The 26,852-nt window shown below is 49.9% G+C and overlaps 1 protein-coding gene across 2 annotated transcripts in view; it reads right to left on the bottom strand.

The window, feature by feature from the left end:
• Positions 1–8,324: 8,324 nt before the first annotated feature.
• Arfgap3 (ADP ribosylation factor GTPase activating protein 3) overlaps positions 8,325–26,852 on the bottom strand; it is a 52,551-nt gene continuing 34,023 nt past the window's right edge. Inside the window, exons 9-16 of one of the 2 annotated variants that reach the window (XM_057792224.1) lie at positions 26,693–26,832; positions 20,865–20,993; positions 20,018–20,140; positions 16,920–17,051; positions 15,711–15,834; positions 14,713–14,803; positions 11,013–11,134; positions 8,325–9,323 (exon numbers count right to left, since the gene is read on the bottom strand). In XM_057792224.1, the coding sequence (XP_057648207.1) occupies positions 9,306–9,323; positions 11,013–11,134; positions 14,713–14,803; positions 15,711–15,834; positions 16,920–17,051; positions 20,018–20,140; positions 20,865–20,993; positions 26,693–26,832 (879 nt within the window). In that variant the 3' untranslated portion in view covers positions 8,325–9,305. Of the gene's footprint in view, positions 9,324–11,012; positions 11,135–14,712; positions 14,804–15,710; positions 15,835–16,919; positions 17,055–20,017; positions 20,141–20,864; positions 20,994–26,692; positions 26,833–26,852 lie in introns of both variants that reach the window. The other variant, XM_057792223.1, reaches the window with a different exon arrangement.

A 26,852-nucleotide genomic window follows, 5' to 3' on the forward strand; every position in this document is an offset into this window, starting at 1 on the left:
ATTTGTTTCCCAAAGCCAGGGCCGGTGGAGATTCAGCAGTTATCTCCAGGTGATGCTTGTTGGCTGAACTGTACTCCTGGGAATCGAGCACATCTGTCTCAAACACTGGCCGTATTGCCTGAGTTGGCTGGGATATCTGAGGGGTGGGGACAGTTTCTGGGTCCGAGTTAGACAGAACCCTATCAGTCATATCCTGAAATGCAGCTTTGTTTTGGAGGGCCTCCTTCCTTCCTTCCTTCCTTCCTTCCTTCCTTCCTTCCTTCCTTCCTTCCTTCCTTCCTTCCTTTTTTTCTTTCCTTTCTCTCTCTCTCTTTTTTTTTTTTGATTTTCAAGACAGGGTTTCTCCGTAGCTTTTTGGTTTCTGTTCTGGAACTAGTTCTTGTAGACCAGGCTGGCCTCGAACTTGCAGAGATCCGCCTGCCTCTGCCTCCCGAGTGCTGGGATTAAAAGCGTGCGCCACCACCGCCCGGCTTCTCTCTCTCTCTCTCTCTCTCTCTCTCTCTCTCTCTCTCTCTCTCTCTTTCTCCCTTCCTTCCTTTTTTCCTTCCTCTCTCCCTCCTTCCCTCCCTCCCTCCTTCCTCACCCCTTTCTTCTTTCTTTTCTTTCTTCTTTGTTTTGTTTTTTATAGACAGGGTTTCTCTGAGTAGCCCTGGCTGTCCTGGAACTCACTCTATAGACCAGGCTGGCCTCAAATTTAGAGATCTGCCTGCCTCTGCCTCTGAAGTGCTGAGATTAAAGGTATGTACCATTACCACCTGACTCATTTCCTTTTCTTTTTTAATTTCTTTCTTTTGTTTTTTTTTTTTGTTTTTTTTTTTTTTTTTTTGGTTTTTTCAAGACAGGGTTTCTCTGTGGCTTTGGAGCCTGTCCTGGAACTAGCTCTTGTAGATCAGGCTGGTCTCGAACTCACAGAGATCCGCCTGCCTCTGCCTCCCGAGTGCTGGGATTAAAGGCGTGCGCCACCACCGCCCAGCCTCATTTCCTTTTCTTAGACATGTTTAATCTGCAAGCAGTTAAGAGTGGAGAGAGAGCACATAGCACTCCCTTGTTTCCCCGGGCGCCTCTGTCTGAACTGCTCCCATTTCCTGCTAGCCTGGTTCTAGGCTCCATCCTGTCTTGGTTACTGTCCTATTGCTGTGAAGAGATGCCATGAACAAGACAACTCACAGAAGAGTTTGTTGGGGCCTATAGTTCCAGAGGGTTAGAGTCTATGACTATCATGTCGCGAGCATGGTGGCAGGCATGACACTGAAGCAGCTGCTTAGAACTCACCATGTTATCTGCAAGTACAAGATAGATAGATAGATAGATAGATAGATAGATAGATAGATAGATAGATAGATAGATAGATAGATGATAGGTGATAGATGATAGGTAGACTGATGTTGATAGATGATAGATGGTAGATAGATAAATGATAGATGATAGGTGATAGATAGATGATAGACAGATGATGAATAGATAAATAGATGATGGATAGGGAGATGATAGATAGATAGATAGATAGATAGATAGATAGATAGATAGATAGATAGATAGATAGATAGGAGAGGGAGAAAGAGACATATACTGGGTATGACATGGGGTTTTGAAACCTCAAAGCCTACCCCCAGTGACAAACATCCTTCAACAAAGTCATACTTCTTATTCCTTCCCAAATAGGTTCCCCAACTGGGGCCGAAACATAGGAGCCTATGGGGGCCATCCTCATTGAGACCACCACAGTCTCCCTCCAGCTGTGCAGTGGGTCAGGCAGATGTTGCTCCTATTTGAGAGATGTCACAAATCACAGTGACTCTCACATTGTTGACTCTCTGGAGGAGCACAGGGCTTAGTCCCTATTGAATCCCGTATCAGCTTTGTCTTCCGTGCACCCAGAGGTGAGTCGGAAGAGGCAGCTCTGTACCTGTACTCAACCTGCCACATGCATATCTCTCTCTCTCTCTCTCTTTCTCTCTCTCTCTCTCTCTCTCTCTCTCTCTCTCTCTCTCTCTCTCTCTCTCTCTCTCTCTCTCTCTCTCTCTCTCCTGCATACTGCAGTATCTGAGGCCTTGCCATAGGCTCAGCGCTTTGCTGTTCATGGTCCCAAATCACGCATGACGCAGGGTGAATCACGGGCCTAAGCGTGTCTCCTTTGACCTCCTTTCTCTTCAAGTCTAAGCCCCATTTCCAGGCATAAACCCTGCCCACAGTTCCACAGAAAAGTTTTAGGACTTCCTGACCAAGTGCTGTGACACACTACTGAGCGGGGGTGGGGGTGGTAGGGATAAGGTTGTAAAATCCCCGAACTTGAATTTTGAAACATCAGAGGCATCAGCAGTGTGTGTGTGTGTGTGTGTGTGTGCGTGCGCGTGTGGGATACCACACACCAGGCTTTTAAATTGTACAATTTGTTTTGATTTGGTTTTTAGAATTTATTACTATTTTACATTTTATTTGTGCATTGGGGAATACACACGGATCGCAGCGTGGGTGCGAAGCCAGAGGACTTCTAGGAGTTGGTTCTCTTCTAGCACGCAGGTCCTGGGGATCACATTCAGGTCACCAGGCTTGGGGGCAGGTGCCTTTACCAGAGGAGCCATCAGCCTGAATTCTGTTCTCTTCACAGGTTTGTATCCAGTTTATGGTTAGAGTCCCACTTTTTGTTTTTTCCTACAGTCTCACAGAATGCCCTCCTGGGGAGCACAGGAGGCAGCATCACCCACGCCCAGGGCACTTCCCCCTTTGGGGTCAAGTGGGGTCTGTCACCATCTGGAAAGGCACAGGAAGCCTTTGCTTGATTCAACCCAGGTCTAGTGGGATGCTATCCAAGAACTGAAATGAACCTGGCTTAACCAGCCTTGGCAGCCTTGCCCTGGATGGCTGGCCTGGCTACAGACTCGCTTCCTAGAACCAACGATGCTGGCTGTCCTTGTTTGGTTTCTGTTGCTGCATAAATATCATGACCAAAAGCAACCTGGGGAAGGAAGGATTTATTTCAATTTACAGCCTGAAGTCCACCATGAAGGGAAGTCAGGGCAGGAACTGAAGCAGAGACCATGGAAAAATGCTGCTTACCGGCTTGATCCTTGTGATGCGCGTAGCTTGTTCTCTTTCTAAAGTCTTTGTTATCATCACCATTATTATTATTATTACTATTTTATTATCGAGACAGGGTTTCTCCGTAGCTTTTTTGATTCCTGTACTGGAACTAACTCTTCTAGACCAGGCTGGCCTCGAACTCACAGAGATCCGCCTGCCTCTGCCTCCTGAGTGCTGGGATTAACACCATTATTATGTGTATGATATTCTGCCTACATGAACGTCTGTGTATCACATGCGTGCAGTGCCTGCGGAGGCCAGAAGAGGGTATTGGATCCCCTGAAATGGAAGTTACCGAAGGTTGTGTGCTACCACGTGGGTGCTGGGAATCAAACCTGGGTCCTCTGGAAGAGCAGCCAGTGTTCTTAACCATTGAGCCATCACTCCGGTCCTCAGTCAGCTTTCTTTTTTTTTTTTTTTTTTTTTTGGTTTTTCGAGACAGGGTTTCTCTGTGGTTTTGGAGCCTGTCCTGGAACTAGCTCTTGTAGACCAGGCTGGTCTCGAACTCACAGAGATCCGCCTGCCTCTGCCTCCCAAGTGCTGGGATTAAAGGCGTGCGCCACCACCGCCCGGCTCTCAGTCAGCTTTCTTTTTTTTTTTTTTTTTTTTTTTTCAGAATTGTCTGTATTTATTAGTTTTTCTTCTTGCTATAATTGGGACAGTCAGCTTTCTTATACAACCCAAGACTACCTGCCCATGGCTGGCACCACCGGGGCTGGGTCCTCCCACATCAATCAGTCAAGAGAATGCCTCACAGACTTGCCTACACATTTTCTCCACTGAAGATCCCTCTTCCCAGATGACTGACTCTACAGGGTCCCCAGAGCTAGCTGCCTGATCAGGGACCACTGTGTTCAGCTGCTTGTCCTTGGATGGACTGAATAGGAACTGACCCTTCCATGCCCTGAAAAGCCCAAGGGGACGATGCCAATGATGACTCTATAGGGGACTTTCCAGCATGTTCTGCTGGCAGCTAGGAAGGTCATTTTTTAAAAATAGATTTCCCGCTTATTGCAAGGCTAATACATGTATAGAATGCATTTCGATTTTATTCACCCCTCTAGTTCCGTCTAGACCCTTCCCCACGGCCTTTCCCAACTTCATGTCCTCTTAGGGAGGTCATATTATATGGAAAGTAGCCACCTGCTCCTTCCAGCTCTCCAGGCCTCAGCAGCCCGTTGCCTTTCGTTGGTCTCCACCTCTGCATCCAGTCACCTTCCAATCCCTTTACCATTTCCCAGTTTTTGATCCTTCTCCTCCAGGGCCAGGGGGTCTGGGTTTTTGCATTTCCTACTGTGTGGGCCCCAGACCAGCTTACCCAGTTTGGGCTAGGAGAAGCCCAGGAAACAGACATTTTTCCTGCAAAGCCTGAAGACCTGGCTCATTTGGGACCTGGCCAAGCCCTTTCTTCTCCAAGGTCTGTTCCAGTCTGTGAGGTGGGGGAGGGTGCAGAGACTGCCCAGTTCCGGGCTGAAAGGAAGGGCCATCAAAGTTCCTGCAGATCAGAGCCCACCAGGCTGGTCTTTGAGGCCATGGACACAATGGTGCATGGCCAGGAGCCAATACATCAAGTCTGGGAGATGGGGGAGGGAACCAGGCAGATCTCTGAGGCTTCTGGGTAAGTCAAAACAGAGTCTGGTCATCTGGGTGACCATGAAGTGCATTCTAGTAGCTGAGTACTGGTACTTTAGCTTCCTCAACCACAAGACACAGCTATTCGTACTATCTCCTCAGAACTGCTTTAGGCACTGGGCCTATGGGACTTCATTCCTAACACCTATTTGCCTGTTATACATGTGTGTGTGTGTGTGGTGTGGTGTGTGTGTGTGTGTGTGGTGTATGACGGTGTCTAAGGGGGTGTGCACCTGTGCATTTGGGTATAGAGGCCAGAGGTTGGCATCAGGTGTTTTCCTCTATGGCTGTCCACCTTATTTTTTTAAACCCTTGTGTATTTACTTGTGTGTATGCACGGGCATGCACATGCATTGGTGCATGTGTGGCTGTTTGTCAGTGGGCGACCTGCGGTGTCAGTATGGCCCTTGTACCATGTGGGTCCCAGGCATTGAACTCCTCAGGTTTGCTGGAAGAAACCTTCACTTGTCACGCAATGTTCCTGGGCCTCTTTTCTATGGGTCTTTTGTTTGCATGTGTCTCTGTGCACGGTGCATACGTATGCCTAATGCTCTTGAAGGCCAGAAGGTGTCAGAGCCCCTACAGCTGGAGTTGGAGACAGTTGTGAGCTTCCGTGTGTGTGTGTGTGTGCTGGGACTCAAACTCGAGTTCTCTCCAAGACAAGGAGATGCTCTTCCCTGCTGAGTCACCTCTCCAGCCCCTACTTTAGCTTTTGAGGCTGTCTCTCATTGAACTTGGAGCTCACTGATTTGTCTAGACTGGCAGCTAGTGAGCCCCTGGGATCCATCTCTATGCCCTTGGAGCTGGGGTTCCAGAAGCCACACTCTACTCCTCCCCTGCATCGTCTCCTCTGGGCTGGGGACTGAACTCGGGTTGTCATGTCTCCCAGTTGCCTGTTCCTTCCCGGTTGAACTTTATGTCTGCAGAGAGGCAATGGGCAGCTCCAAATGGCAAATCGTGGTCATCAGAGGCAAGGGTGAAGACAGGACATCTCTCACAGACCCTTTTCGCCCTTTTTCCTGCCCAGACTTGCAGACTCCATGGCTGAAATTAGGGAAGCCATTTTGAGAGCATATGAATGCAAGTCCCACCGTCATACTGGCTGAGATGGCGAGCAGGGGTCTGGTCCCTGCCGCCATCGTCGTGTTGAGATGTTTGATGTGAAACTGAACCCCAAGCACATCTGTATCACGAGACTGCTTTGTGCGGTTATAGCAACTGAACACAAAATTGTTTTTTGAGACAAGATCTCATGTAGCCCATACCCTCAAATGAATTATGTAGTGGAGGAAGACCCCAAGCTTCTGATCTTCCTGGCTCCCTCCTGGAGTGCTGGGATCATGGGATTTCAGGCATGCACCACCAATGTCCAATTTATACTGTGCTAGGGGTCAAACCTAGGGCCTTGTACATGCTAGGCAAGTACTTTATCAACTGAGCTACTTTCTCACCCCCTGAACACAAAGCTTAACTGATTTAGCACCAAGTAAGTACTCGACACATGGGAGTAATGGTCTCCACCTTTGTTGGACCTTACTGGGTGGGTTTAAGCCCATAGTCACTCACTGCCTGTCCTTCCGCACTTGAAGATCTTCTCATCTGGCTCTGGTGTACCTCCTCGCTGGACTGTCTACCCCTTCTGTGGCTGGTCCTTCTCTCTTGCTGTAGCTGCTTCCTCTTCGTTTGACCTCTGGCTTGTTTTGGTGGGTTCCAGCTCTGGGCAGTTCCAGTCTGTCCCTGAAAGCCAGCTCTACCCGGATAGCTCACGGGTGCCCCTGCAACTTGGCCCTCCTCTGAGCTCCCAACATAGGCAGACCCATCTGTATGCCAGAACCCTACATTTCTTGCCCTGGCTCTTCCACCAGGTAACTACTCATACCTAGCAAGCCCTTAACTTCTTCACGATCTATTTATACTTTCCAGCAAACTCCTTCACCCTTACCAGGGTCCAGCCACAGCTCCCTACCTCCCAGCCCCATTCCCAGGCACTACAGACTTTCTCTTCTCCCCTGGACCATAACCACTCAGAGAAGCAGCAGCATTGGCTATGGCAAGCTGAGGGCCCATAGGAGGACAGTGACAGTCAAGAGTTTTGGGTGCCCATACAAGTAGGGACTTTCCAGATGAGGTGCAGATGAGGGCCGCTGGAGGCAGAAAGCCAAGCAGGAGTCCTATTGCGTGCAGCGGCTCCTCAGCTGAGGTTTGTTTTCAGTGGCCAGGGGTGTGGTTTAGTTGGATGTGACTCACCTGGGGGCAGGAAGTCATATTGGGTACAGGGACTGGAAAGGCTTTAGAGCCCAGGCTCAGCCCCAGGCCTGGTTCAACTAGGCCAGACCCATCCTTTCTGGACAATGCCCCCCATGTCACCCCAGCTGCCTCAGTAGGACCAGCACAGATGCGAAGCACAGGGAACCAGAGAAGAGTCATGTGGACACCCTTTTAACAGTCTGTGCTGGGTCTGCAGCGGGTGTCACAGCCACCGAGTTCCCAGTGAGCGAGGCAGAGGGCTGGGTAGGACACGGGAACCACAATCGGGACAGACGGGGACTGAGGCGCAGAAGAGCACACAGCCCGTGTCTCTATCACTGGATACAGTGCGAACACAGGCTCTGGGCCCTTCTGTCTTTTCTGGCCACACACACAGCAAGCAAGTCCTCTGCTGCTGGGTCACGCTCCCATTTTACTTTTTGAGATTTTTTTTTTTTAAAAAACATCTTTGGGTGTTTTGCCTGTGTACCGTGTGTGCCAAAACCAAAAGAGGGTGTGGGATTCCTCGGAACTGCAGCCACCAGCTGGGTACTAGGAATTGAACCCAAGTCTTCTGAGTACTCTTAACCCTTGAGCTTCTCTCCAGCTGCTGCCCCCTCCCCGCAAAAAAGAAAAGATCCAAAATGGGTTTCATTCAGCCAACATGAACAATTAGCTTTTGGTAGCAGCAATGAAACCTAATACTGCACAGCCACGCCCCCTTTTCTCCCCAGCACACCTCAGACAGGGCCTCTGGATGGGCAGTGCACTCGTCTGCACAGCATGGCACTCAGCCCTGAGTCCTCATTGAATTACTGGAAACACTGACTACATGGATTCAGAAGACACCCAAGCAAGCCTGCTGCCCAGTGAGGAGGCCCCAGATCGGGGAGCAGATGAGAAGAGCAAGTTGGGCCTCCCCCCGCCCCCCGTGGCTGTCAGTGTTTCATGTTCCGCATCAATGTTCAGAAGATGAGCAGCTGCCGTGTTCCTCACGGATGGGTGGTCATGGGGCATCCCTGACAAAGACGGGCTGAGTTCTCAGTGCTCAGAATGTTCAAAGCCCTGGCTCCCTTCCCAAGACTGAACCAATAAAGAGAAAAGGGGGTAACACACCAGCAGCACCCCTTCCTTTCCTGCATATCAGTAATCAAGGCCTCTGGGAAAACATACCCTGAGGGTACCCTGACCCTGTCATGACAACCCACAGTAAGAGCACGTGCCCATGTGTGGAAGCCCCCTCCCCTCCCAGAGGCACCCACCTGCCAGTCCCACCCATAACACAGAGTCACCCACGCCCAGTTTCCCATGAGTCATTGCAAAGGCTCTGGTGAAAGACAACACAGGCAACAGGGTCTGCTGTGCTGTCTGTTATATTTAGAAGTCTACAAATTGGATCTTTTAAGAAAGATTCACAAAATAATCATCTGAAATCACATTTTGGTTCATCAAATTTCAAATATATTTTACTGTGCTGAACAATATATTCTGGTGCTGTCTAAAACACAGCCAAACGACTATCGATTTACATTTATCCTGTAACTTTTGGAACATCAAGGTCAAGATAAAAAATATTAACAAAATCACCCAATTATAATTACCATTCCCCAAATCTGAGCTGATCCTGAAGTCACATGGCCGCCTCGGGTGATTTCTAGGTGTACTGGGAGCCCTTAGCTGGCCCTGCAACACCTGTCACCATGTCACAATGAGCTCCCTTGGCACTGTGGAAGCTCGGGCTTGTTAAAAAGAACTGATTGGGGATCATTTTTAAGTGTAGAGAATGTACAAAATAATTTACAAAGTGACAGATGGCTTTAAGTGTTGTTTGAAATCTCCTCGCTGTGTGAGGGACACAGGAAGTGATCTGTCAGTGAGAGGCCGGGCACTTCTGGTCTGGTTTTTGTTGTCTGCGCCTTTGCAGAGGGAAGCATGTGCTGGAGCTTTATTTCTCTGACCCATCCAGCACCAGCTAGCTCTGGCAGCCCTGAGCCCACAGTCCGTGGAGACTCTCAGGTGCTCTGGGGAAGGCTCCCAGTTCAGGGAGCAGTGGGAGAAGCCCGCAGCTCAGGCTCCCAGCTCCTAGAACTGAAGATTCCACAAAGACAAAGCAAGGATGTGCTCGACTGACACAAAGAGCTACGCTAAACCAGAAATGAAAGCAGAGCTCCACTACATAGAAATGGGGGTGCCTCAAAGGAAAGACGCACACTCCGAGTGTGCAGGCATCTCGCCAACCAGCAGGACTTGCCTGCACAGCAGCTGAGGCTTCGGTGCAGCCAGATGTGGTCCCAGGTCCGTCTGAAGCGGAGTTTTACCAGGTTAGACACAGCCTGGCACCAGGATTAAGAGCCATAGCGATCCTAGAGAGAACCAGACCAACATTTACTCCAATACACTGCATCTGTCTCCTCCTGTGCATGTACCCCACGGCCGTTGTTGCAGGCACCCAGCTCCTGGCACAGAGAGTAGATGAGTGTTGGCAGCACGGCTTCAGCGTCTCTATGGCAGGAGGTGAGTGGGGTTTGGAGACCTGCCTGGATTACACTTTAAGTGAGCTGCCCAAGGAAGGTCTGGAGCTCCAGGCTGTACTAAGGATTGCAAGGCAGGGGCCAGCACCGAGGAACTGTCTCAAGTCTGAAACTTTGATTTTGGTCCCTGTGCATCTTCCAGAGGTTTAGTCTTTGCTCTGTTTCTTCACTTATAAGTGCAGGACAGGAGTGGGAGTACTCTAAAAACAAGATGATCACCCACAAAGCAGGGACAGTGACGGCCAGGAGGACTGGGGCCAGGGGGACCTGAGGGAGGAGACCTTAGGCTTGTTACACGGAGGGCTTTCCTCACGTTTCCACCAAGGCCGCAGCAGTGTCTGTCTGCAGACCAAGAGCCTCCATGGACGCAGAAGGGGCAGCGTTGACCCGGTCTCCTCCTCCGGGCCACATTTCACCCAACAGCATGCTTCCAAATGGCTGCACTTAAGCAAGCCATTCACAAGCTTAGAGAAGTCCTCACTGTCCTAACAAACAGGCTCCGCCTTTTCCTTACTGTATATTAGGTGAATTAAGTCCAACACAGAAAGATAATATTTTCACAGATACATAAAAGTATGTATGTGTAAAGTAGAAGCAAAACTGTCCAGGGGACTAAGAGGACCAACTTGGGAGGGCACGAGCGAAGGGCAGAGGTATGGAGGAAATTCTATACATTAGGAAAACATCCTTAGGTACCAGAGTATAGAGTAATACAAATAAAACTCAAAAAGAGAGCGAACAGTGCGATGTCCAATGTGTGGAACAAGCAAATTAGATAAGCATATTTTCACCCCACATCTAACGGCTTCTGGAGAATCTGTAGTTCCAGAGAGCCACACAGAACATGCCACTGAGAAGTGGAGAACATACAGTCACAGAGCAATAGGACTCCTTCATTTAGAAAGATACGCAGCCACAGGTAGTGGTGGCGCACGCCTTTAATCCCGGCACTTGGGAGGCAGAGGCAGGTGGATCTCTGTGAGTTAGAGGGCAGCCTGGGTACGGAGTGAGTTCTAGGACAGCCAGGACTTCATAGTCTAGAACTAAAACAAAACAGCAGAATCCCAGAGCAGGGAGACGGTGGATGGTTTTTAGCTTAGGAATCCTCTCTTCTGTGGGGCTGGGAGATGGCCCAGCAGTTTATAGCGAGTGTTGATTTTGCAGGAGATTGAGTTTAATTCTGGCACCCACATGGCAGCTCATAACCATCTGTAACTACAGTTCTGGGGATCTAACCCCTTCTGTATGGCCAGGCATGCATACACAATACATGCAGGTAAAACATGCAGACCTATAAAATAAAATAATCTAATTTTTTAAAAAAGAATTCTTCATTCTAAATTCACAACTAGGGAATTATATGAATCCCAGTAGGAACTTAGAAAATGCTGCCTGAGGCAGGGTCTCAGCCCAGGCAGATCTGGAACTCGAGATCTTTCTGTCTCAGGGCTAGTCTGCAGCACAGCTTCGCGCTCACAGCTACATCCTAGTTCCCTGGGAGCCTCGCGGAGCGCCACTCACCTGAATGGACGTCATGACTCCATTGGCAAAGACAGAGAGTTTTCCAGCAACCGATCGCACGCCTTGCTTGAACTGCGCCATGTCTGGGGCGTTGGGCAGCACGTTCGAGAGGTTGTAGCTTCCTGCACACAGAGAGATGCCAGCTCGCCCCTCTTCTAAGGACATGTGTAGCTCTGCGAACCCACTCTGCCTCTGCTGTCACCTCCCAAGCTACGACTGTGCCCACAAAGATGAACACACAGTGGGGCAGGGCTCAGAGGACAGTACTGGTTCCACCACAGTAAGGTGGACACAGCACTCTGTACAGTGACTCTCAAGGCTCCAATGGAATCAGACACGTTAGCCAGCAGTGGCCATGGGGAACTGGAGGTACTGGGAAGGCCTGTGACAGCTCCTGTGCTGGGCAGAAGGCACGCTCCAGGCATGGAGGATATCGCATTCATTCATTCTCCAGATGTTCGATCATTCATTCAGCACACCTGTGACAAAGGCTTTGTCAAGTGCCAAGGGCACAGAAAAGAGCAGATCGGTCCTGCTGTAGTCAGGTCACCAGGTACCTCATTCCTGCTGTGGGTGAGGTGCAAGTATGGGGAGGCTTGCGGAGTCCCCACAGGCCCAGGACAGCTGGCCGGAGGAAGAACTGAGGAGGCAGAGGCAGGAGCCAGGCTGCAAGCCAGTGACTAGGTGTGAGTGCAGGGTACCAGCCTGTGAGCAAGGGCTCAGCAGCGTGCTGGCTGCTCTGGCAGAGAAGAGGCCAGTGGGCAGCAGGGATGAATGACAGACACAACACACGCAGAAAGGTCTGGGTCATGGGAACAGCTCTAGACAGAAGAACCTGGGGACACCCAGAACTCAGGGCTCTGCCCTCTCACCCTCCAGCGGAGTCATGGATCTTCTTTAATGGGCTATTTATGGACCACATTCTCAGAAATGGAGACAAACTGAGAGAAAAGTCCAAGATTTTAAGAATAATGAATCTAACAAGGATCAAAACACTTGGCCTGCTACTTCTCTGAGGCAGGCACTGTAGACACTTTGCTGACACTCTGGGTCTCAGGGCAGTGTTGCCTGATGGATGTGGGTAACAACTAAGCAGGCAAAAGCCTGAGAGCCGACTGGGTCTGGGTTTGCAGGCCTGCATGCCTGTGTAGGCTGACGAGTCACAGGCGACATTCCACTGGAACCATCAGTCTGTTCTTGAAAGGGACACTGAGGGGGCTGGAGAGATGGCTCTGTGGATACTGTATTCCTCAAGTGTGAGGACAGAGTTCAGATCCCCAGAACCCACACAAATGTGAGGTATGACAGCCCACCAGCAATCCCAGAGCTTGAAGGGTGGAGACAGGATTTCCCTGAGCAAGCTGCTGGTTAGACTAGTCCAATCTGTGAGCTCTGGCTTCGGTTAAGATACCCTGACTCATAGAATAGAGCGGAGAGTGATGAGGGACTATTAGTTCCATCCTCCACAAGCATGCATGCATGAGCAAGGGCATGTGTACACACACACACACACACACACACACACACACGTAAACACACAGAGGCATGCACATATACACAGGTGCCTATGTATACATGCACACATGCATGCATGCTAAAAACACCAAGAAATAAGCTGTACCCTGAGCTTTTTTCTAACATGGCTATCATATACCTCCCTCTACTCTGGCATCTATGGTCCTAAATGCCCCATCCCTTCTCGGATGGCCCAGTCCATATACTCACTGGCCCTGCTCATAGAAGTGGCCACAGGCCTTGATGTGATGGGATAGCTTTGATACCCACACATGCTTCTCACTCAACCCTTCCATCTTCTCTAGCAGGGATCAGCCCTGAGTACCACCCCATCAAGGATCTATTGCACAGGAGGTACTTTATCTGACACACGGGAGTGATCAGGATGAGCCAACAGGATCCCTTCTAACACTCGCTTAGGCTCTTTGCTGAAGCGCACAACAAAGAACGAATCCTTGGTAAGGCTGTCCAGCTAGCTCAGGGCGGTGGCTGCAGGTGTCGCGAGGGGAGTGGTGTTGGGGTTTCAGATGGGCTCAGTAGCAGGGGCGGGGGCGGGGAGAGGAGCAAGCTCTGCTCAAAGCAGACCACCAGCCATAGTCAGGGGGTGGCCTGACACCCTAGGGAGCAATTCACAAAGGCCTTCCCCAAGCTGCTGCTATGGCCCCAGCGTCAGAGTTCAGGGGACCTCTGTTTGGTGGTGGGGCAGGAGGCAGGCTTGAGTTAGCCATGTTCCGGAACAATGTGAAGGGCGGAAGGGTGTGTTTGCTTCAAAGAGCTTTCTTGTCTTTTCCTCTTGTGTGTGTGTTTAAACAAACAATCATGTTCGGAGTAAATGTTCCAAGAAATTAAATTAAAAAAGCATGTGGATATTTCAACAACTGGGTCTTGGGGCTGGCTCCGAGATGACTAGCCAGCATGGACAGGGTAGGGGCTCTGCCCGGAGACCTCGGGGAGGTTGGGTGCAGCCTTTGTGCTAGGGGTGTGTCACATCACAACAGGAAGTCCTGACAAAGGCCAGGATGTGAAGGTCAGACGTGAAAAGGTAGCAGACTGCTGGCTAAAGACTTGCTGGGCAGTGGCTGACCAACAACATTCCATGCCTGCAGTCAGGAAGGATGGGCACAGGCGCCATGGTCCTGCCTAGCCTCGTCAGGCAGCAGACCTACAAGGCTGGCCCACCAGTCTCTCTGAACACTGCTGCCTACCTGCCGGCCACTGCACCAGCACACTCCAGCCTAGAACGGCTCTCCCCACTTAAGCAGGCAAGCTGGCAGTGCCACTGTACCTGAGGCCATAATGACTACACATGCCAGAACCTCCACACAGAAGGTTCCAGACAGTCGAGACGAACCCTACACATTCTCTGTTGAAGCCGCATCCACTCTAATGTCTCAAAGGCAGCGTGGCTGCCAAGATGGTCACCCCACACAAACACTCAGGCCTTCTGTAGGCCAAAGCCAGTCTGGTTGTCAAGTAAATGATGCAAACCAGCACACAGAGACCTCAGTCTGCAGCACTGGCTCCAAAGACCCCTTCTTGGTTCTTTTCCTGAAATGACCTCAGAGGCTGCTGTCATTTCACTCTCGCCCTGTGGCCTGGTGGAGGCTGTGTGGGGTGCCCACACAGGAAGGCCTTCTGGGACAGTGAGTGCACAGGTAAAAGCGGAGGCATTTCTCTGGGCGGGCAGTGAAGGGCCTGCTCTGGGGCTCACATCTGGGCACATGGTTAGACTTCAGCCCTGGGATGACCAGACACCTCATGCAGGATGTAGAGGGGCAGCAGAGACAGGCTCTTCCACTCCTCAGTGCCTGTGTGTCCTGAGGGCTGAGGGGCCTGAGGTGACTCCTGGGTGCAGGACCCTAAGTGGTTGGTACCTTACACAGTATCTCAGGTCCAACTCCTCCACAGGCAGGAGACGGAGGCTAACAATGACCCCAGCTAGTGAGTGGTGGGCACCTCGCAGGAGCCCCCGCCTCCTGTATTCGCAATGTTCTGGATACCAAACTGCCAGGTGACAAGGGTGCTATGGCATAAACTTCATGATGCGGTCTCCTCTCACAGGACTCCTGGAAGGACAGCTTCAGCTCTCACTGCTCACACAGGGGCAAAGGTGATGGGGCATGGGATCCTGGCAAGGGAAAGGCCCTATGGAATCGCACGTGCTGGGATCCCCATGACCCCTCACCTGCTGGCTGTTTCCTCTGTTCATCGAAAAGATCTGCGGAGCTTATGGAGGAGCTGGTAGAGAGCCTCTCCAGCCGTGCTCGGGTCTCAAACTAGACAGAAAAAGGCAGAGTAAGAGAACTGGAATGAGTCTGCTCCCCTTGGCTACCTCCTGTGTCACTCCCAGCCAGGCCCTGGAGGTGGAATAAAGGTGTGCTCTATAGTGGAGTAGGTCATGGCAACGCAGGGCAGCATTCCACATCACTGTCAGTGAGGTCAGGATGAGGGGCAGCCAGAGCTCAGTACTGCTCTCAGCCACCCTAGGAAACCCCTCAGTGCTGGGCACACCGCTTAGGCCATCAACTTCAAGTACTTCAAATTTGTGTGTGTTCAAGCGTGCACATGTGTGTGTGTATATGTGTGTGTGTGTGTGGTACCGGGGATAGAACCTAGGGCTTTGAGTATGCCAGGCAGGCATACTTGCAGGAGTGTACCCCAGCCCATTAACACATTTAAAAATAAACCAAGCAGAAGAGCTGGAGGCCCCTCTGGCAATGAGGCCTCTAAGAGACAAACCAGCATGCCCGAGTTCTAGCCCCACAGCCCCTCTGCACTTGAGCACTAGAGGGAAGTGGGCTTGGCCCCAGCTTAGCCAGACTCCTGGATGAATGTGTTCATTTCTAAGGCAGGTGACAGCTGGCTAATGAAGCTGTCGCCCACAAACATTTCCAGGCTCCATTTAACTATGTTAAACTGATCAAAAGCAATTACTGCTACATAAAAACCTGAATTTACTCAAAAGCTGACTGATGGCCACTCTCCCCAGAGAGGCAGAAGAGCAATGAGACGGGGTTCCTGACTCCACAGCTGCCCAGGGTGCTCAGGCAGACCTGGGCTCTGGTCTTGGCTTCAGCGTTATTGTCTGGGGGCCTCTTCTCCCTCAGCAGCCCACCCTCTCATGGTCCCCACAGCTTTTTTCCTGGTTCTCGGGGCTCCTGTGGGAGCTTTCTGCACCCTTACATCTGCCTGGGCTTGTCTTCCAAAGTACATGTCTGAGGAAATGGCCTTGACGTTGCCAAACTTCTTCTGGGCTTCATCCGTGTTGTCAACAGGCTCGTAGTCCGGCTTCCGGCGAGTGCTAGGCCTAGAGCGAGAAACAGCCAGGGTTGGTCACACCAAGGGCGGTGAAGCAAACCTAGATCATATTTCAACTTATGTGGAGTCTCCCATCTTAACTGTGTTAGCCGACGCTGCCCACACTGTGATTGCGCAGGACAACACTGGCCATCAACAGAGTATAACGCACGGGGCAACCTTGAACTACACGTGTAAGGTTCCTTGGTGTGAACAGTAAATGATGGGCTCCTGCTTCAACAGGAGAGCTGTGGAGGCGGAGGCCAGGCTACCTCAGTCAGGTGACCTCTGCAGTCAGGTGACTGACGAGTTCAGAGTTCAGGCAAGGCCAGTTATTGGATGACTAGTCCACGTGGGAAGATCCAAAAAGAGAATAGCAGGGGCTGGGGGCTGAGGACAGAGCAAGGGACTTGGCAGCAGCAGAATGTCCTGGGCCTTGTTCTTAGCGGTCACTACATGACTGTGTGCTAGTCAAGACTATGAAAACTGAGCCAGAGGCGAGAGGATGTCAAGTCTGAGGCTAGCCTGGGTAACTCAGGAAAATTGCCTTCAAAATAAAACAATAAAATTAGACTCCCAAGGGCACGTGTGTAATTCAGTGCAGTGTGCCTGCCAAGCACACTCAACACCCCATAGAGAGCACCCACACACTCATGCATGTGCACATTCCCCCACATATCCCTAGACCACATGTACACACACCTGTATACACACTCACACATAGCACTCCCCCACATGCACATGTATATATACCCAGAAACACATCCCAGCATCACACACACACACAAACACAGATGCACACACACAAGACGAAACTGCAGAACTGTTGCCTAGGAAATAGGGACTCCTACAGTTTACAAATAGTCTTCACATGGGGGAAGGTGACTCATTCACGAGCCAGGTCACCCTGACACATGGGCTGAGACTCCCCCAAGGAACTGGCCTTCACACCTGCTTTCTAACAGCCACAGATGTTTCCGGCATGTGCCCCCAACACACAGCCACTTCCTAAAGCAGCACAGGACACTCGTGACACATACATCAGCCCCTGGTCCTATGAGAGGAGCCCCTGGCTGCCCAGCCTGCAGCTCCCACCTGTCTGAAGAACTGGTGCTTTGCACGGCAGGCTCGAGGTCTCTGCTGCTGTCCTTCTTCCAGTAGGAATCGGTACTGTCATCCCAGCTAGAAAAGGAGCTGCCTCTTAACTCCATGGGGTCATCAAAGTACCTGCTATAACAAGAGGAGATAGTGACTAGGGAGTACTTAAGGATGCTCACTCCTTTTGGGTCTCTTGCTTTTGGGTATGGGGAACTGACTTCCCTGCCCAGCCATGTGCTGAAATGAAGGGCAGACATGACACTAGAGGTGGCAATGAACATGAGCTGACGTGAGGCATCCATTTCCAAGGTCCCCCCAGCAGCTGTGCTCCCGCTGACCTCGCTCTCTAAAGGCTTCAGGGAAGAGGGGTCCCTCTGTTGTAGCCTCAGGCTGCTGACACTGCCACTCCCTTGGACAGTTGTGATGCCATAGGGTGGAGTCCAGAGGCTGGTCGACCCCTCAGAAGAACATGGCGGGGTGGGGGGAGTATCAGCACTAGATGGGGAAGGACTAGGATACTCAGTTCTTTTCAACAATGGCGCTCAGTGTTCTAGAGATGACCACTCCAAGACACGAGCATTCTTTTTTTTTGGTTTTTCGAGACAGGGTTTCTCTGTGGCTTTGGAGCCTGTCCTGGAACTAGCTCTTGTAGACCAGGCTGGTCTCGAACTCACAGAGATCTGCCTGCCTCTGCCTCTCGAGTGCTGGGATTAAAGGCGTGCGCCACCATCGCCTGGCAACACGAACATTCTTCATCTATGTGAGTGAAAACCTTATCTGGACTGGAGGGGCAATGGGTGCCTTTAAATTGCAAAACAAGATGTCACCTGCATGGGTGCCCTGAGCAGTCCACACATGGGTCTTCCCAAGTCTTCACTCATCCACGAGAACCTCTCTATGTGCTGGCACTCTGTAGGGGATACCTAGTCACTCACAGGCAACACTCTATGCCAGCCTGCGCAGCCATCAGGCCCATGCCAGGACTCAGCAGCTCTCCCCATCGCCGACCTTCACCCAGCGTGGGCTTTGACTTCTGGGTCCATTTTTCCTTCACGCTGGTCCTCACACTGCACCTTCCTCCCCTCTGGACACATTGCTACAGGTCCCCAGGAAAAGCCTCTAGCAACTAGCACGCTGTCTTGTCGCCAGTCACGCCCCCCACCAAAGACCATTTGGACTCCATGGGGCTCAGCAAACAGTCCAGTATTATAACAATGCATCATTTATAATCTGGAAATAATGGAATCCACTATAAAATATGTCCCCTTGCTTAACAGAAACAGCATTCTTCCATAATTCATAATATGCAAGTTCTAATGGCTGATGAATAATTTGGAAGCAGTAAAAGCACTCTGTAGCACTGCCATGCTGGCTTTCAGAGTGTGTTCACTTCATCTCTGGTGCCAAATCAGCCAATCCAATCCTGCTCTGTCCCTGTGGCCATCAAGTGAACTAGAGTGATGCTTCTGTCCCTAAATAACCTGCAGGCCACCATCTACATGGCACCAAAATCTCTCTGCTCTACATCCAAACACCCACTTTTCAAACTGAAACTGGTCCCTGGCACAGCGGCCTTTGGGGCTGACCCTTCTGACTGAGAGAGGATGCTGGAGGCTCCAAGGCACACATAAGCCCCCCACGAGTTCTTCCGTGACCTGAGGCTGTGGGGATGGGAAAGGTCCCACTCAGTAGGCAACCTTAGCCAGAACCCTTCCTTTCACCAACACTGCTACCCAAGCTTGGAAGTGGCGCTCCAAGAAGTGAGTCTGTCTCTTCCTACCACCCTCCATGGGCATTACGACTGAGCAGGGAAGTCGGTCCTCAGACCCTCGCCCAGCCCTCCTTAAACCGTGTGTGAAATGGCCTGACGTGTCCAGGTTTAGACACGAACCTGAATTTCTCTCGTGTCAGCTGTATCTCGGTTTTCTCAAATGCACAGTATGGGCAGACCCAAGCATGCTGCTGAAGTCAGAGGCAGGTAGGGAGCAGGCAGCCTCTGACAATGCCAGCAAGCTATGAAAGCTCTCTCTAAAATACTGGGACTCGGGTAACTCAGAGCCGTGCTTAGAAATAAAGAAAGAGCTATCTGCACGATTCCTTACCTGGGAGCTTGGATAGGAAAGTCAGTGATTTCATAGTTGACTCTAGATAACAACCTACGTCTGTTCTACTACGACGTCCATGTCTGCGGCCATGTGACACCAGGAAGCCTGTGTGACCATGGCAGCACCATCATTGACAGATGTGTCCCTTCCCCACTAACTCCAGAAGTGAAAGGGTCCTCGGTGTGGTTAACGCAGCTGCCCACCTGGCCACTCGCTGAGCCGCATGTCTCTGGACAAGTCCCGAGACTACAGTAGACAAGCCACAGCAGAGCTATGCGCTGCTGGTAGTGCCTCAGCAAGGCAGGCACCACCAGGAGGCTTCATTTACAAATGAGGAGGCTGCAGCAGGGAGCATCTTAATAACCCGGCCACTGTTATGTGGTTCACATGCGGCACAGTCAGCCTTCAACCTAGGCTACTTGGTTTCTGCACCTACGTGTCAAAGCCACCCCAAGTTCCTGTGAAGACAGCTTCTGGGCGGCCCTGACAAGGTGACATATTCCAGATGACACTTGTCCCCACCACATTCAGCCTTATGCCAGCCTCACGTTTTGCCTCAGCAGACAGTAGACACAAAAGGACAGAAGCAGGCTGTCCTAGTACCGTCGGATCCCCTCAGAGAATAGCCATGGCTTTCCCGAATAAATCCATCTGCAAATGCTATCTTCTCCCAGACTCTGTGGGAGCTTTCAGAAGGCAGTGTTTCAACACAGAAGCCACTGAAGGTTTGGGCATGCTCCAGCCCTTGCCTCTCTCCACTCCTCACAGTACAGAAACATCTCCTCCACCTCTGACTTTAATCTTCAGTTGCTGACTGTAGCAACAAACATTTTCCTGGTTGTAACACTGCCCCTCACTGCTTCCCTGCCCTCTGGTCCTACGCACAGATTCGCATCAGCCAGAGCTTTCAAACGGTGCCAGGCACTGATGTGTACTGGTTCCTAAGGACAACCCCTAATGCACCCTTGGCTGCGGCCAGGCTGAGACCACCTGGGGCTGGAGGTGAAGTACGACTCGTCTGGGTCCTCCTGGTACTTCCTCCTTGGCTTTGCCAGTGTGGGCGACTCCTGCTCGATGGTCTGCATGTCTGAAGTCACGGAATGGGAGATGCCACTTGAAGAGACAAAATAAAACAGGAAGTATTACATCACTGGTTTCCTAAAGGCTTGTGTCTTACTGAACAAAAAAATGCTGTAAGCTGTACTCTGAACAAACTTAAGCTCATCAGAAGGGCTGGGAAACCCAATGGGAGCTTTGGAAGCTAGAGGTCATTCGGAGGGCAGGACTGGGAAGAAGACAGCCACATGCATGGGGTGTGCCCAAGACATCCACTCCATTGCACACTTCTTGGAAACTCGGGCCCATTTCCTTCTCTTCAAGAACCATGTGCGCCATCTGTCATCACATCCTCCCCCCACCCCCGTCTCATAGCCTAGGTTAGTCTTGAACTTGCTCTATAGCCGAGGCTGGCCTTGAAATTCCTGATCTTTCTGCCTCTACCTCCTGAGTGCTAGGACTAGAGGCGCACACCACTATACTTAGCTTTACCCTAAAGCTAGTCTGTACTTGTTATTTTGAGACAGACAGGGACTCTTGTAGCTCAGAATGAGTGAACCCCCAATCTTGGTTTCTATGGTACTGGGGAACCAACCTAGGGTTTTGTGCACATACTACCCATGAAGCTCCAGCCAGAGCCATAATATACTAAATACCAAAGCAAAGCCACACAACCAGGAAAGGAAGAGCACCAGGGAAACGGTCTGAGGTTGAAATGAGCCCCTAGAGCCCTTTGCCATGAGCAAACTGCACTGGGCTGACCTGGCCAAGCAGACCGTACCTCCTGCCGCTCCCAAAGCCCATGCCTAGCCTCTCGGCTTCCACCTTCTTCTGGCCTCTCAGGTTCGAGTTTTCATCTTTCTTCATGTGAATTTCGAGATCCTTGTAGGCCAAGCGTAGTGATGAGACCCTGTTGGGAAAGCACACGCTCGTGAGGTCAGCTTTCAACCACAACTGACATTAAAATCCCGGGCAGACTGCAGACAAGAAAGCCCCCTTGAGCTCCAGCATCTCTGTCCTTCTCTAGTTAGCACACTTGCAGATGCTGTACCAGCTAGGACTTTCTGGCTCTTCCTCCGCTTTGGGGTAGCATGGCGAGTTCCTTGGTTACTTCCCACACAGGGTCCTCCCTTTGACTGACATCTGATTACACTTCCCTGGGACACACCAGCATATGTGGTTAGTAAACTGTCTGTGTCATTTAAGATGAAACTATGATCACTTTAGGCGATCTGACGCCCTCTTCTGACCTCTGCAGGCCCCTGCAAAAACATGCTAACTCCCACAAGCAGAGAGACATCATACATACAATTAATTTAATTAAAAAGATGAAAATATATCTAGAATTGATTTCATAAATATATAAATCATCCGCTGTATTTCAAATAATTTCCTCTAGTGTCTCCTTATGTATCATTCTGAGAACATTTAAAATGGACACCCAGGCGCTATCTCTAGCTTTAAAACCATTTTATTGTTATTATATGCATACATGTTGTATGTGGGGTGGGGGACATGTATATGGTGTGTGTGTGTGAGAGAGAGAGGGGGGATACAATCTATGGAATCAGTTCTCCCACCGTGGGTTCTGGAGTTTGAACTCAGGTCACCTGCTGGGCCATCCCATGTGTCCCAGCCATACCCTGATTTCTATTAAAGAAGGCATCACTGGGCCTGGAAGGTGTGTGCACATTGCCCTTGCTCCCAGGCTTCCACAAGCTCAAGCTGGTCATACAGAAAGCTATGTATGCTGGTCATTCAGAACGGGAGTTTGCATCAAAAAGTGGCAGTGTCATGAGAAATGACATGCCTACCATCTGCTTCCCAACGCCCTGGACAGAGCCAGGGCCCCCTCAGCAGCGAGCATCAGAACCCTGTGCAAAGTGACTCCTGTGCCGTGGCAGGAAAAAAATACACCAGAGAAACTCTACTCCTGTTCGTGTTCTTTCCTTCTTGAGACAAGACATGGGGATTTCTTGGGTCGGCCCTGATTTGACAGGTGTCTTTTTTTTTTTTTTTAGCTGTCTTATATCGTCTTCCTAAGCAAACATGGTAAAACGTCAGGTTTCTTTAGAGTCACTACCTGACAAACTGGGGCAACAGGTCCCCTGGAGAAGAACGGAAACTAGGAAGATCATAGGAGGGGCTCTTAGTGACTGACAAGGGACTCTCCTTGCTCACAAGCATGTGCTCTCCACGGTGATGGCTGGGCTGTAGGATGCACAGAAGCAAACCGGGTAGCCAGCCAGGATGAGGAACTGCCAAGGCCATTAGCTTCACAGTGTGACAGGGTATGGCATGCTGACACCTCCACTGATCCCTGAATCTGTAGCTATTCACACTCACTAGAAATGTCAGCTTCCAGGATCTCACCCTCATTCTCCCCTAGTGAACACAGAGCTCAGACAGGGGTGAAATTGGTCTGCATAGCAGGGACAGGTGGTCAGTCACATGAGGTCCTAGAGAAAGGCAACAAAGCTACCAAACTGGGTTCCCAAGAAAATCATTCTTTCCCTCCCCACCAGACACCTCTGCACAGAGGCTTTCTGCATGCCTGGGAAACGCTCTACTCGCATGCTGTGTGATATCTGCACACTGTGAAGACATGTTGCTATGACTGGTGTAATAATTGATACTAAGTATCTATGTTCTTATTTGTGGCTGGTGGCCATGATGAGAAAGTACCACTACACCCTCAAGCTGCAAGCTAAGCCCTCTTCAATGTGTTTTCAATGTATCCTAAAGACAGACACATGGAAGGTGGGTGTGGCCAGCATCTCATGCTAGTCTCTCTGTGTCCTGCTTCTCCAGCTTCCTGATCACACAAAGGAGGGCGTGGGTGCATCCCGCAGCTCTTGTCTCACCAGGCTTTTGAGTTTACTTCAAGCCCTGGCAGCACAGGCAGAGCCACTTCCCAACAGCTGCACTAAGCTGCCTCTGCCCTGGTCAGAAAGCAATGAAAAGAGAAATTCAAGTCTTCCACTTGACTCCTGTCATAGAGAAAGTCTGTCTACACAGGTCAGTGCTGCCCCTGGCATTCTGAGAGCTCAACAGGAAAATAATCTCAAACCATCCACGCTTAGTCTCTGAGTTTCACTCAGCAAACCAACGTCAGCACAAACAGAAACAAGTCACACTGCTAAGCACCTGCTGCGTGCCAGTGGCACTAACTGAACTCCTACTGTGCTCCAGGTACTGTTGTCAGAATTTCAATAAATGTCATCTAAACTGTACCTTGAAAGAACCTCACAAATCAGGGTCATTTGTTTTGCCCGTTATTCAGTGGACTACAATTCTAGCTAAAGCAGATAAAAAACACAGGAAGATAAGAGATCCCACAGAAGATGGTCCACACAGAAACAAGCACCACAGAAGACAGTCAAGACAGAAACAGGACATTACTAAAGATGGTCTGCACAGAAATAAGACATGACAGGAGACAGCCCACACAGAAACAATCATAGAAGACAGCCCATTCAGAAACAGAATACTACAGGAGACAATCCACAGAGCACCACAGAAGACAGTCCACACAAAACCAGGACATCACAGGAGATAGTCCACACAGAAGCAAGCACCACAGAAGACAGCTCACACAGAAAAAAGACTCCACAGAATATATTCCACACAGAACAGTCACCATCAAAGATAGTCCATGCAAAACCAGGACATCATAGGAGACAGTCCACACAGAAGCAAGAACCGCAGAAGACAGTCCACACAGAAACAGGACATCACAGAAGACAGTCCACACAGAAACAATCACTGCAGAGGACAGTCCACACAAAACCAAGACTCTACAGGAGACAGTCCACACAGAAACAAGACTCCACAGAAGACAGTCCACACAGAAACAAAACATCACAGGAGACAGTCCACACAGAAACAAGCAGCGCAGAAAATGGTCCACACAGAAACAAGATTCCAAAGAAGATACTTTTCACAGAAACAAGACATCACAGGAGACGGTCCACACAGAAACAAGTACCACAGAAGACAGTCCACACAGAAACAGGACTCCATAGAAGATACTTCACACAGAGACAAAACATCATAGAACACAGTCTGCACAGAAACAAAACATCACAGGAGACAATCCACAAAGAAACACCCACCAGAGAAGACAGTCCACACAAAGAGAGGATCTCAAAAGATACATTCCATACAGAAACAAGTACCACAGAGGACAGTCCACAGAGAAACAAGACTCCACAGAAGAGAGTCCACACAAGAACAAGACTCTATAGAAGATACTCCACACAGAAACAATCACCACAGAGGATAGTCCACAGAGAAATAACCACCATAGAAGACAGTCCACACAAAAAGAGGATCTCACGAGAGACAGTCCACACAGAAACAAGTACCACAGAGGACAGTCCACAGAGAAACAAGACTCCACAGAAGACAGTCCACAGAAGAACAAGACTCTACAGAAGACACACCATACAAAAACAATCACCACAGAAGATAGTCCACAGAGAAATAACCACCACAGAAGACAGTCCTCACAAAAAGAGGATCCTACGAGAGACAGTCCACACAGAAACAAGTACCACAGAGGACAGTCCACAGAGAAACAAGACTCCACAGAAGAGAGTCCACACAAGAACAAGACTCTATAGAAGATACTCCACACAGAAACAATCACCACAGAAGATATTCCACAGAGAAACAGAACACTACAGGAGACAGTCCACACAAAAACAGGACATCACAGGAGACAGTCCACATAGAAACAGGACATCACAGAAGACAGTCCACACAAAAACAGAACATTACAGAAGATACTTTACACAGAAACAAGACATCACAGGAAACAGTCCACACAGAAACAATTACCACAGAAGACAGTCCACACAGAAACAGAATGCCACAGATGACAGTCCACACAGAAACAGAACATCACAGGAGTCAGTTTACACAGAAACAAGATTCCACAGGAGACAGTTCATACAGAAACAAACACCACAGAAGACAGTCTACTCAAGAATGAGACTCCCCAGAAAACAATCCACACAAAAACGAGACTCCACAGAAGATAGTTCACAGAGAAACAAGACTCTTTGGAAGACAGTCTACACAGAAAAAAAGACTCCCTAGAAGGCAGTCCAGACAAAAACATGGCTCCACAGGAGATACTCCATACAGAAACAAGTACAACAGAAGACAGTCCACACAGAAACAAGACTCCCTGGAAGACAGTTCATATAAATGAGACTCCATGGAAGACAGTCCACACAGATACAAGCACCACAGAAGATGGTTTGCACAAAAAAAAAAAAATCAGACTCCACAGAAGACAATCCACACAGAAACAAGACTCTTTGGAAGACAGTCTATATATAAACGAGACTCCGCAGAAGACAGCACACACAGAAACAACACTTCGCAGAAGGTCCACACAAAAACACGACTCCACAGAAAGAAGACTCTTTGGAAGACAGTTTACATATAAATGAGACTTCACAGGAGATGGTCCATACAGCTCCCCAGCCGGGGGGGGGGGGGGGGGGACTCACCTGGTGTGACAACCTAAGTTGATCCCTGAGCTCCCTATTCCTGCCATGTTGTTCTCTGACCTCCACACATGTAGTGACTTTGTGTATATGTGTGCGCGCACACACACAAACAGATACATTAAAAAACAAAACAAAACTAAAACCCAGGGCCCTGCTGTCTTTTCCTCTGCACTAATAGTACCTGCTCTCCCTCCTCGGCCTCTACCTCTGATCTGCTTGCTAGACATCTCCTATGGGGAGAATCACACTGTGTAGTTTTGTGTGTGCTTTCTTCCTTTGGGTAAACTTTCAATGTGCATCCAGGTATTCATTCTTTTCCTAGCTATCAGATCACACTGTGAGGACACACATCCTTTATTCAGGAGACACATTCAGGTTCCTTCTACTCTGCTGTGGGGGGCGCATGCTCTGGGAATGCTCTTGTATATTCCAGGCAAGTGCTCTTCAACTGAGCTAAAGCCCGAGCCTCAGTTGCTTTCCCATTGCTACCAACAGCCTTACAATGCTTGTGTCCTACCAGCATTCCCGACAGTCTGTCTGTCCTGGGGACAGACTACAGACTCTCACGCATGCTAAGTGGGTACTGGGCCACTAGCCCAGTAGTTTTCAACTGTCTTAATGCTGCAACCCTTTAATATAGTTTCTCATGTTGTAGTGACCCCAACCATACAATTATTTTCATTGCTACTTCACAACTGTAATTTGGCTACTGTTGTGAGTTATATGTAAATATCTTATTTTCCAATGGTCTTGGGTGAGTCCTGTGAATGGGTTGTTTGACCCCCAAAGGGTTCGTGCACCACAGGCTGAGAACCTCTGCTCTAGCCTGTCTTTCTGTTGTAGTTGCCTTCCTGGATAACAACTGGCATCTTACTGACACTGTGCCCCGTCTACCATTCCCGCCCATGGCTCCCCCAGGGTCCACTGCTGCTTCCCAGAGCCATCAGTGCTGAACCTTCCCACACGCACCAACACAAGCCTTCATGAAACTATGCCTGAAGAGCACACTCACCAAAAATACAGGGTACCTGGAAAACAAACCAAGTTAAAAGTCAAAGCATAGACGGCAGAAGCAAAGGAAGCTCACATGGACTCCTCTTTCGGTGCGCTCCTGGCCAGGCCTTCCTGCTCCCTCCTCTTATCCACGGCCTGTGCTTGCTTCTCGATTTCAGTGAAGGATGCGTTCGTCAGTTTCTGGGCTCCCAAGCTTCCTTTTTTGGCTCCAAGCTGCAATATATGTTAGATTT

This window comes from Chionomys nivalis, chromosome 17 (genome assembly GCF_950005125.1).
Source record: "Chionomys nivalis chromosome 17, mChiNiv1.1, whole genome shotgun sequence".
Taxonomy (NCBI): Eukaryota; Metazoa; Chordata; class Mammalia; order Rodentia; family Cricetidae; genus Chionomys; species Chionomys nivalis.